Source organism: Natator depressus, chromosome 6 (genome assembly GCF_965152275.1).
Source record: "Natator depressus isolate rNatDep1 chromosome 6, rNatDep2.hap1, whole genome shotgun sequence".
In the NCBI taxonomy this organism is placed as follows: Eukaryota; Metazoa; Chordata; order Testudines; family Cheloniidae; genus Natator; species Natator depressus.
In genome coordinates, this window is record NC_134239.1 from 28,432,276 (window position 1) to 28,444,966 (window position 12,691).

Here is a 12,691-nt window from a genome sequence, read left to right on the forward strand (position 1 = left end):
TTAACATAATGATTAGTTTACGTGCAACCCTAGAGTTAGTTGTAGTCCGTGAAAAACATGATAATAGGCTCTAATCCAGTTAATTTATATTTCTTTTGTAGCAAATTTCTTTTGCAGATTCCCAATTTTCTTGGTGGTGGTGGTGGTGAAGATGGTTTTGGGGAGTCTTTTTAAGGGGTGAGGGTGTGTTTGATTTTGGAGATGTGTCAAGCTAAGCAGATTAATTTGGTTGTTTCACAAACTGCTAAATTTGCATGTTGACAGAAAATCTGAAACCTCTTCCCTTATGGAAAAGTGCCACAGAATCGAATAGAAAATGATCATTTTTCTATAGTTTTTTGGATTATCTTGCAGAATGTGATAGAAAATTTTATCCTTGCTATGGAACTCCATAGATGGGTCAAAATCTAAAAAGGAAAGATATTATATATCATTCTCTTTCAGTCTTTTTGGTTCTAAGCAAAATTTCTAGGCAACCGTATTTAATTGTATACAGCCATATTGCTTTCACTCCTTATTAAATTTTGTAAGACTTTTCAATAAGTGTTATTGTTAGGGAGGCAGTGTGGCCTAGCAATAGAGTACTGCGATGGGCCTCAGGTGAACTGGGTTCTATTCCTGGCTCTGCCACTAGAGCAAGTCGCTTCATCTCTCTGGGCCTCAGTATCTCCATCTGTAAAATGGCATTAATGATACTAATCTACTTTGAGATCTACTGATGAAAATTTGTATCTATGAACTAGGTATTATCATCTGTCACTTTAATTTAAAAAATCTCAGCCTGGGGAGATCCTACTACAAAACCTAGTGTAGGCTCAAAACACTCTTAGAAAAGACTGTAGAAAAATAACTAACATTGTTTTGCTTCTTTGTGCTGTGAGTGTATGACAGTACTTTAAGGGACACTGTCAACTTAGGCGTGGTCTGCGCACTGTTTTTATACTGGTATAACTATTTCAGTTAGGGGTTGGGGTTTTTTTTTTTTGTTTTTTTACCAAAATAGTTATACCAGTATAACTCCTCCTGATGTGGATGCAGTTACAGTGGTATAAAAATGGTTATGGTGGTATGGCTTATTCCCCAATGAATATGACCTGGTCTACACTAGGAAATTAAGTCGGTATTACTCTGTCACTGAGGCCTGGTCTACACTACGAGTTTATGTCGGATTTAGCAGCGTTAAATCGAATTAACCCTGCACCTATCCACACAACAAAGCCATTTTTTTCGACATAAAGGGCTCTTAAAACCGATTTCTATACTCCTCCCCAACGAGGGGATTAGCGCTGAAATCGACATCGCCGTTTCAAATTAGTGTGGACGCAATTTGAAGGTATTGGTCTCCGGGAGCTATCCCACAGTGTACTATTGTGACTGCTCTGGATGGCACTCTGAATTCGGATGCATTGGCCAGGTGTACAGGAAAAGCCCCGGGAACTTTTGAATCTCATTTCCTGTTTGGCCAGGCGAGCTCATCAGCACAGGTGACCATGCAGAGCTCATCAGAACAGGTGACCATGCAGTCCTAGAATCGAAAAAGAGCTCCAGCATGGACCGAACGGGAGGTACTGGATCTGATCGCTGTATGGGGAAAGGAATCCGTGCTATCAGAGCTACATTCCAAAAGACGAAATGCCAAAACATTTCAAAAAATCTCCAAGGCCGTGAGGGACAGAGGCTACAGCAGGGATGCAACACTGTGCCGCGTGAAACTTAAGGAGCTCAGACAAGCATACCAGAAAACCAAAGAATCAAACGGATGCTCCGGGACAGAGCCCCAGACATGCCGCTTCTACGCTGAGTTGCGTGCAATTCTAGGGGGGGCTGCCACCACTACCCCACCCCGTCCATCTACTCCGGTGATGGGGTACTTTCCGCCATGCCTGAAGATTTTGCGGATGGGAAAGATGAGGAGGAGGAGTACGAGCTTGAGGAGAGCACACATCACACCGTTCTCCCTGACAGCCAGGATCTTTTTATCACCCTGACTGAAATATCCTCCCAACCCAATGAAGCCAGAGAAGGGACTGCTGGTGAGTGTACCTTTTAAAATATAATACATGTTATAAAAGCAAGCGTTTTTTAATGATTAAGTAGCCCTGAGGACTTGAGACGCATTCGTGACCAGTACAGCTACTGGAAAAGTCTGCTAACGTGTCTGGGAATGGAGCGGAAATCCTCCAGGGATATCTCCATGAAGCTCTCCTGGAGGTACTCTAAAAGCCTTTGCAGAAGGTTTCTGGGGACAGCAGCCTTATTCCATCCTCCATGGTAGGACACTTTACCACGCCATGCTAGTAGGAAGTAATCTGGTATCATTGCATGACAAAGCCTGGCAGCATATGGTCCCGGTGTTTGCTGGCATTCAAGCAACATCCGTTCTTTATCTCTCTGTGTTATCCTCAGGAGAGTGATATCGTTCATGGTAACCTGGTTGAAATAGGGGAGTTTAATTAAGGGGACATTCAGAGGTGGCCATTCCGACTGGGCTGTTTGCCTGTGGCTGAAAAGCAATCCTCCCCGCAGTTAGCCACACGGTGGGGCGGGGGTGGAGGGGGCATTGGCGCTGAGCTGTTCGCGTTTGGCTAGCAGGGATCTTCCCTGATACCAGCCATGTGGTAGGGTGAGGGGTAAAGCAATCACCCCAGAGAATTGGATGGGGTGGGGGGTTAGTTTGGTTTCTGCTGCTGCACGTTAACAGGAAAACCACAGGACTAAATGGCCAACTCAACATGCTTTGCTTGGTGTGGAAGAGGAGGGCGCTGCTGTTTTGAAGATTGCAGAAGCCAAAAGACTATGGCTTACCATGGCCGCCTGCAAACCGAATTCTGTTGCCCGGCACTGCGTGTGTGATCTCTAACACCAAAGCCGCAGGCACTCAATATAAGATGCAAAATGCGACCTTGTACCAAAATCACATGTGCTATGTAATGTGAATAGTGTTGTTCACCGTGAAAGAGTATAGCCATTGTTCTGTAAAATGTATCTTTTTAAATACTTCACTCCCTTTTTTTCCTCCAGCAGCTGCAAATGTTTCAAGCCTCCCTCCTCCATCCCAAAGGCTATCTCAGATAAGGTGGCGAAAAAAACGCACACGCGATGAAATGTTCTCTGAGCTCATGCAGTCGTCCGGCACTGACAGAGCTCAGCAGAATGGGTGGAGGGACATGATAGCAGAGTACAGGAAAGTAGCCGATGAACGTGAGGAGAGGTGGCGGCAGGAAGATCAGAGGAGGCATGAGGCAACACTGGGGCTACTGCGGGATCAAAAAGACATGCTCCGGCGTCTGGTGGAGTTTCATGAACGGCAGCAGGATCACAGACTGCTCCTGCAGCCCCTGTTTAACCGCCCTCCCTCCTCCCCAAGTTCCATAGCCTCCTCACCCAGACGCCCAAGAACGCGGGAAGGGGGAGGCTCTGGGCACCCAACCACTCCACCCCAGTGGACAGCCCAAGCAACAGAAGGCTGTCATTCAGCAAGTTTTAAAGTGGCCTTTTCCTTCCCTCCTACCCTCCTCCCACACCCCACCCGGGCTACCTTGTGAGTTATCTCCCTATTTTTATAATCAATTAATAAAGAATACATGTTTTTTAAATGATAGTGACTTTATTTCCTTTGCAAGCAAGCTGTGATCGAAGGGTGGAGGGCAGCTGGCTTACAGGGAATTTAGAGTTAACCAAGGGGGCGGGTTTTCATCAAGGAGAAACAAACAGAAGTGTCACATAGTACCCTGGCCAGTCATGAAACCTTGTTTTCAAAGCTTCTCTGAAGTGGAGCACTTCCTGCTGTGCTCTTCTAACCGCCCTGGTGTCTGGCCGCACATATTCAGCAGCCAGGCAATTTGCCTCAACCTCCCACCCCGCCAAAAACATCTCCCCCTTACTCTCACAGAGATTGTGGAGCACACAGCAAGCAGCAATAGCAATGGGAGTATTGGTTTCACTGAGGTCTGAGCAAGTCAGTAAACTGCGCCAGCGACCCTTTAAACGTCCAAATGCACACTCTACCACCATTCTGCACTTGCTCAGCCTATAGTTGAACAGCTCCTTACTACTGTCCAGGGTGCCTGTGTACGGCTTCATGAGCCAGGGCATTAAGGGGTAGGCTGGGTCCCCAAGGATAACTATAGGCATTTCAACATCCCCAACAGTTACTTTCTGGTCTGGGAAGTAAATCCCTTCCTGCAGCCATTTAAACAGACCAGAGTTCCTGAAGACGCGAGTGTCATGAACCTTTCCCGGCCATCCCACGTTGATGTTGGTGAAACGTCCCTTGTGATCCACCAGTGCTTGCAGCACCATTGAGAAGTACCCCTTGTGGTTTACGTACTGGCTGCCCTGGTGGTCCGGTCCCAAGATAGGGATATGCGTTCCGTCTATCGCCCCACCACAGTTAGGGAATCCCATTGCAGCAAAGCCATCTAGTACGACCTGCACATTTCCCAGACTCACTTCTTTTGATAGCAGCAGCTCAATGATTGCACTGGCTACTTGCATCACAGCAACCCCCACTGTAGGTTTGCCCACTCCAAATTGATTCCCGACTGACCGGTAGCTGTCTGGCGTTGCAAGCTTCCACAGGGCTATTGCCACTCGCTTGTGAACTGTGAGGGCGGCTCTCATCTTGGTATTCTTGCTCTTCAGAGCAGAGGAAAGCAAGTCACAAAGTTCCATGAAAGTGCCCTTATGCATGCGAAAGTTTCGAAGCCACTGGGAATCATCCCAAACCTGCAACACTGTGCGGTCCCATGAGTCTGTGCTTGTTTCACGGGCCCAGAATCGGCGTTCCACGGTATGAGCCTGCCCCAGTAACACCATGATCTCCAAATTGCTGGGGACCGCGGTTTTAGAGAAATCTGTGTTCATGTCCTCATCACCGCGCTGCCGTCACCTCCTCGCCTGGTTTTTCAGATGCTGGTTCTGCATAAACTGCACGATAATGCGCGAGGTGTTTACAATTGTCATAACTGCTGTGGTGAGCTGAACGGGCTCCATGCTTGCGGTGCTATGGCGTCTGCTCGGGCAATCCAGGGAAAAGGGCGCGAAATGATTGTCTGCTGTTGCTTTCACGGAGGGAGGGAGGGTTGACTGACGACATTTACCCATAATCACCCGTGACAAATTTTTGGCCCCATCAGGCATTGGGAGCTCAGCCCAGAATTCCAATGGGCAGCGGGGACTGCGGGAACTGTGGAATAGCTACCCACAGTGCACCGCTCGGAATGTTGATGCTTGCCACGGTACTGTGGATGCACTCCACCGAATTAATGTGCTTAGTGTAGAAGCACGCACTTAACTTGATACAATCTGTTCCCAAAAACCGACTTCTGTAAAATCGGAGTACTTTCGTAGTGTAGACATGGCCTGAGGGATGTGAAAGATCCAGTTAAACTGACTTAACTCCTGGGATGGTGAGCATTACGTTTATGAGAGAATTCTTCTGTCCATCTCTTGGGGAGGTGGATTACCTATGGAGTGGATTACAGGAGGGGTTCTCCTGAAGTGCTACAGAAGCACCCTTGCAGAGGTGCTGCTGCAGTGGTTTATGTGTAGACAGGCCCTAAGATATACCAATAGAACTGCATCCACTCTAGCACGGGTTGTATAGCTTTAACTATATCAGCATAGTGAAAATGGTGCAATTATTCTGTGTAGACAAGACCTTAATTTAAGGCCAAAAAATAAGGTTAGGGATAGAGTTTATAAAACCGAATGGGGCAAATCTTGAGGTCCTAACACAGTTTTTACTCAGTCCTTACTTAGGCAGAAAGCCTCACTGAAGTCATTGCTTGTTAACACTATTTGCTAAATAATACTTTAATGCACGTAAAAATGAAACTAACGCAAAAGCAAATTACAGTAATGTAGTGAGCTTGCATACGTTACATGAAATTTATCTCAAAGCTTAGACATAGATGACATAGTCAAATGCCAAGAATCATTCAAATGCTATTGCAGTTATAAATTATGAGCTACCCCTCTACTTAGAGCAGTAATATTAATTTAGTAAGATATTTAATTCTGTTGCATGCAAATATCTGTTGATAGTTGCACACTGAAAGTAAATGCAGTGATATATACACACATTTCAATCAGAAACTCCCCAGTGCCCCCTTTAGAGCATCGCAGGTATCTGTTGTGGTGACTAATGAATATGCCTGAGTAATTAGCTGTATTACTAAAGGTTAGAAAATGATCTTAAAAATCTTTTACTCCTCTTGACAGATAACTATTAACTCTCTCTTTACACACTGTAGATCCTCACAGCAGAGTGTGCCTTACCTCAACTGATCAGGACGATCCTCTTAGCTCATATATCAATGCTAACTACATCCGGGTAAGAGCTCAGCAGTCCAATGTACCTGCATAGACTGTTTGCAACTGATCATTTAAGAATAATCGCCATGTCCATTGGCTTCTAAAGACCATCTTGTTTTTTGGTTTCTTTTTCTGTCTTGTTTTTCTATTATTGGAAGCAGAACCTCAGAGCGCAACTGTAAAGGTTCTGGTCCAATAAAAACAAGATATTTGCATTTTTTGACATGAAGTTCCCTGCCTCACTGGCCTGATGCAAGCAAAACTCCCAGCAAAGTCAATGGGAATTATGCTTGCAGGATTTGACCTAGAGTTAACACCAGGCTGCTGTAGCATGAATCAGTCCCATTGCCATAGTATTGCCTGCTGCTTGTGTAACCTGAAGTTGCACCTTCTACCTTGCCTGTGTGTGTGTGTGTGTACACGCGCGGGAGGGAGAGAGTGCGTGAGCACAATACCTCTTGGATTGATAACTGTTGACCTGATACTGCAGACTTTACTCAGGCAATAATCCCATTGTAGACAATGAGAGCTTTCCCTGGGTAAAGATTGAAGTGTCCAGGCATGTGCGTGTGTGCACACACTGTGTGATAGTGATTTATTGTTGCTTTGTTGGCAGGGCTATGGAGAAGAGGAAAAGGTATATATTGCTACTCAGGGACCCATAGTTAATACTGTCAGTGATTTCTGGAGAATGGTGTGGCAGGAGCGTTCTCCCATCATTGTCATGATTACCAATATAGAAGAGATGAATGAGGTAATGATATTACATATGAGCTATGTCTCAATCCTCTATTGTAGCAGGTATTTCACGGCACAGGTGCCAGACCCATGGAAATAAATGAGTTGGTTCAGTGACCAAAGTTTATCGTGCTTTGCAGTTACCTTTTTTGAAGTCATCGCTGAAGGTTTCAAAAGCAACACCCCCACCAAGTTCAAGCCCTATTAATTTTTGTATATGAATACCTATAAACAATAGAGTAACAGAGACTGAACCTCTTTATCCTGTATTTATTTTGGCTTATCTTCTGCATCCTTTTTCCATTAAGCTGTCCTTGCTTCATTAAACATACGATGTCTTGTTATAATGTTAGTTATGTTGAGAAGCAGTTAAAGATGATTTGTATGTGGAGGACTGCCCCGGTTGTTTATCATTTTGGGGAAATGCTGTTAAAATATTGCAACTATTAAGATGTTCCAAACTTTTTTGAATTATCCCCTGCTATAATTGGTATTTATGAGAGTTAACGTCTGTGGTTATAGAATGTATTTCTACCAATCCATCCCATACAATTCTGTCTGCAAAGTTCCAGACTTCCAGAGTTTGCATCACCACTGTTTTGGGATCCTGTGGCCACTATCATAACATTATTCCACAGGATCCCAAAACAGTGGTGATGCAAACTCTGGAAGCACGGGACTTTGCAACACCAACGTAGAAACTGTGAGGCCAGAAATAAGAGTGGGGTAAAATTTTCAAAAGTGCCCAAATGATTTAGGAGCTAATTTTCTAAAGTGTTGCAAGGCCTACGTGATTTAGACAGCTAAATCCCATTTTCAAAAGGGATTAAAGCACTTCGGACCATTGGTCTTGTTGAAAGTCACACTTGAATGAGACTTAGGCTCCTAAGTCAGTTAGGTATTGCAACACTGAGCAGAGCAATGTCTACATACCTTTAAAAATCTGGGTCTGAAGAGCCTAGCTCCCATAGACTTTCAATGAGACTTAGGGCCAGATTCTCAAAGGTATTTAAGTACCTGAAGATGCAGAAAGGTGCCTAGTGGGAGTACCTGTGTGCCTAACTCCCATTGAAATCAATTACCTTTAAAAATCTGGCCCTAAATTCCTAGGTCACTTTAGAAAATGGGACTTAGACTTCCAGATCACTTAGACCCTTTTGGAAATTTTACGACCATACACTTGAGAAGGAAGAAGAGACCAAGAAGCGATCATGTCCTTCATTGTCTTCTCTGCTCTGAAGCTTTCCCACTGTTGTTTTTACATCTGGGTTGTACCACTAGAATGCAAAATAATCTTTAGCGTCAGTGTTTCCTGTTATTCAACACCAACAGACTATCTCACCTGTCATGTCAGCCTCAGGAAACACTGCACGGCCATGCTGCCGACACAGTAGTGACGCTGGCTGCAGCATATATCTAACATAGAGAGATACTGAGTCTTTCCTGATACCTGTGGTATCAAAAATTAAATGGTTCTGTGAGATTCAGACATAAATATAGGGTAAGCTCTTCCATGCTAATGTCTTCTATATTCCCTCTTTTTCTAATAAATGTTAATATATAAATATCAGGTCTCCACAGTGCGTAGATTCAGAACTAAAACCTTTGTTCTGCTATGATGCTAGTAAGGAAGTCTTTGTGTTTCTGCTATACACAGTGGCTTTGCTAACGTGAGGATGAACAGCTCAGTATCCCAACCCTCTGTCACATCTAATCCAAACTGACAGACAGCCCACAGAAACGTGTGGGCGATCCTACTCCACTCATTTTAGCAACATAGCGTCTGTGCTATTGATAGCTGCTGGCGCATTTGACGCTTTTTACCATGGATTCTGCAATTTAGGAGAAGGGGAAAAATTCAGTCTGTGTTCACAGTGACATAATGGGCCACGTTTGTTTCTAGTGTGAAGTGACACGGCTCCATTAATGGAGCAGCATCCGTTTACACCATAAGAGAATTTGGCCCAGCAGCTTTTCAAGACACTTTTTAGTTCTTGGCCCTTCCCTTCCAGCAGATTTTTTTTTTAACTTGCTCACAAAGTTTAAGGTTAAGGGCCAGATTGTGCTGTATTTTGCAGAAGGGAGGGCTTGCAAGTATTCTCTCTCCCTTCACTTATGTGGGTGCGCAAAGACCTCCGACAATAGCAGCCCCTGTACTCTGGGGAGCATGCGGGCTGCTTGCTCTCTGCTTTATCCGTGGGGAGCCATTTGTTCAGAATTGACCCCCCTCTACATTGGTCCCTGGAATAGGCTTACAAGGGGAGCAATCTCTGCTGATGTGAAGAGGGCCTACTCCGTGTGCATGGAGCAGCCCCAGGAGAAATTGTGTCGGTGAGAGACAATCTTTCCCAGTACTTTCCCTGGGAAGTGTTGCTCTCCATTACCTCTCAGGCAACACTGTGGCACAAATGCCATAATATATCCTTAAATGTGGACTATAGCTTCAGTTATTCAGACTGTTTGAGTTACACTGAATGAGCCCATAGATTTGGCCAAAGTGATTTAGCAAAACTAAAATCTGTATTCTGACACTTTCTTCCTTTTTGTTCCTTTGCTTTGATGTAGGATCTTTTCCCATTTTATAGTGGGGTTTTGAACACACTCTATATTCCAAAATCATTTCCAGTCATATCCTTTTGTAGGGAAAAGAAATGCAGCTTATAATTTCAGATTCAGAGAGCAATGGCTCTTTATTAGAGACAGAAAAGGTGTACGGTACATTTCCATATCAGTTTGTGCACAGCACAGAAATATTAATGATCAAAGAGCAGATTATTTATGAATATCAGTCATTATCATAATAAAAATGAATAGAACAGAATATTAATAAACACTGCTACATTTCTTTCCGGCTTCCAAATGAAATTTTAAAACGTGCATATACATCACATGGTGCACACTCACAAATCAAGTTTTATGCATGTGCGTGAGGTAGGTAATTGCACATTGGATTTTAACCAGGTGACTGCAAAGAAGACTACCTGAAACTTTGGCCCCTATATTTAAAATAAAAAGTTGAGTTGCATCCTGTTACAGAAACATTCTGCGTCCTGATCCATCTAAACATGCACTTGGCACAGTTTCTGCATAGTGAAGGGAACCACCGTTGGTGTCTCCTTAAATATATTTTATGTTGTATGCAGAAATGTACAGAGTACTGGCCAGAGGAACAGGTCACCTATGAAGGAATAGAAATCACAGTTGACCAGGTCATACAAGCAGATGATTACCGATTAAGACTCATCACCCTGAAGGTAAGATCTCTCAGATGTATTTACAATAGCGTAGAAATTCAAAGCCTTAAACAGGACTGTTCATGGAGAACTGAGTACAAATTGTATCCACTGTGCACTACTGTGCATATATCACTTGTCGCTACTGCATTCGTGATGCCCTTGATCAGATCCCAAAAATGTAAACAATCCATAATAAAAGCAGTCGGAGATGTAGACTGAATGCGTACAGTCTAAAGACTTTCAGACCACTTGTAACAGGAATGTGTTCATTCACTGGAAGAGACCAGTGAGTAATTCTGTGCAAGTGTCTTCTGTGCTGATGTGCTAGCTTGGGGATAGTGTCTTACCTAACTTTGAACTGGCCTTTATAAGTCATACTAAAGACACTGGCTTTAGGTTAACATCATGAACTTAGTGATGATGTTGTATGGAGTACAAGGAATTTTATGCAATATGGGTCAGTTCCTCAGCTGCTGTAAATTGGCTTCGCTCGATTGGCTTCCCTGGAGCTATACTGATGTATGCTAGCTGAGGATTTGGCCTTACGTGAGGTTTTACATTTTCTAGGTTGTGTAGAGATCTCTGGAAGCTGTTAATCTTGGAAAAGCTTAAACTGTGCTTCTAGTCTTCACATTAACATTATTTAACTTCTTGTATACTATTGTGTTTGTCAAATTGTTGGGTGCAAAATGTTATATAGAAAGCTAAGATGACTTTTGTGCCACTGAGAATATGCAGTAGAGCTGGGAAGGGAACTCAGGAATCTCAGTCTAATGTCCTGTCCCTCCTAGACCATCTGTTCTACTCCTTTGGCCTCTGTGTTGTCTCCTCCCCGTTTCCCTCAGTAATGTGTCCACCGATCTATTTAACAGTTGCTGGTGGTACAGTAATTCCACCACTGCTCAATGCAGCTAAACCTTTTTTGATATGTATCATCCTTATTATTCTATTAAGCAGTTAGGTGAAATAGCACTGAAACTGCTTAAAGGAAATATGCTACAGTAAACAAAATAAAACTGCTGATAGCTTGTTGAGCACTTTTCCACCACTACATCCCCAGAGTTAACTTTTCTAATTACGGTATCCTTTCTGTTAACTGTTTGAAATAAAACACTTAGATTTCCAAACGAATAACAGCCATGCCATCATGTGAATACTGAATTCCAGCACATAATTATTTTGTTAAATACTCTATTGCTACCTGATCCAGGATATCACCATCTTATTTTACAACTCACTAGGTTCCATGGTCTCAAGGCATATACATAAATAGGAAAAGTCTCTTCGTATAATCTTCACACATCTTTTCATGTATCAGATCCAGCCCTGAACTCAGTATAGCAAAGCAGAATTGCTTCCCAAACTGCGAACAAGCCTCCTTTCACACAAACAGCTTTGAGTCTCACCAGCCATGTGCTAATATGCAGGGAGCCGGCTTATGAAACCCTGTGTGTGGATCAAGAGCATGGAGAGTCTGTCAATCAGGTATTTGGCGCAGAGGATGAGTTGAAGATCACACTCTGAGACAAGTGGGAAGGGGAAGGAAAGATTACTTCCAAGCATGTACAGACTTGCATAATCCTTAAATACAACCATGTCTCAGACAGTGTGACACAACAGAAAGAATAAAATTGAGCCAAAGTCCATTTGAGTCCCCTTGTCTCACAGACAAGGCTTTTATTAATTTCACTCAGCTACTACAGCTATCTCAGTGAAATTGACAATCCCGGTCAGGGTGCAGTGTCCACAAGGTTATTCAAGAATTGTGTTTAAATGCAGCAGTTTAATACTAGTGATCAGGGCTGATCAAAATTTTCCTGTCAGAACTGTTTTTTGACAGAAAATTGAGTTTTCAGCCAAATAAAATTTTTTGCAAGACATGTCTGTCTGTTTTGCATGGAAAAGTTCAACAAAAAAAAACAAAAGCACAAAAAGTTTTCAGTTAAGAAGCACCAGGCAGACTGCTTGGTGGGCCGGGAGCCCCAGACTTCCAAGGTTCAATGCTCCAGGGCAACCCCGCCAAGCATACTGTATAGGGCCACAGCTCTGGGAAAGCTCCTTCACATGCACTGTTCCTGGGCTGGGGACTCCAGGCTTACCAGGGTCTGCGACTGCCGGGCAGCTCTGCCATGCTAGGGATATCAAGGTTTCCAGACTCCCTGCCGTGGAGCAGAGAGCTTGAAAGTCCTGGGAATCCTGGCTCTAGCCGGGGCTTGGCTCCTGGGTCTGCACAAGGGAGCAAAGAAGCCCCGAGAATCCTGGCAGTGAATTCTTATGGGAATTTCTGCTTTGTGAAAAATTTTAAAAAATGTGGTTTTGTTTGGAAATCCTGATTTCAGCCAACTCTGCTCAGATATGCATTTAGTGCAGGGGTAAATCTGGCCCCTTTTATGTATATA

General features: G+C 43.7%; 1 protein-coding gene across 1 annotated transcript in view; it reads left to right on the top strand.

Annotated features, from left to right (window-relative positions):
- Positions 1-12,691, top strand: part of IGSF22 (immunoglobulin superfamily member 22) — a 197,629-nt gene that overhangs the window by 116,839 nt on the left and 68,099 nt on the right. The window contains 3 exon segments of the mRNA XM_074954876.1: positions 6,258-6,337; positions 6,935-7,072; positions 10,200-10,310. Of these exon segments, the coding sequence (XP_074810977.1) occupies positions 6,258-6,337; positions 6,935-7,072; positions 10,200-10,310 (329 nt within the window).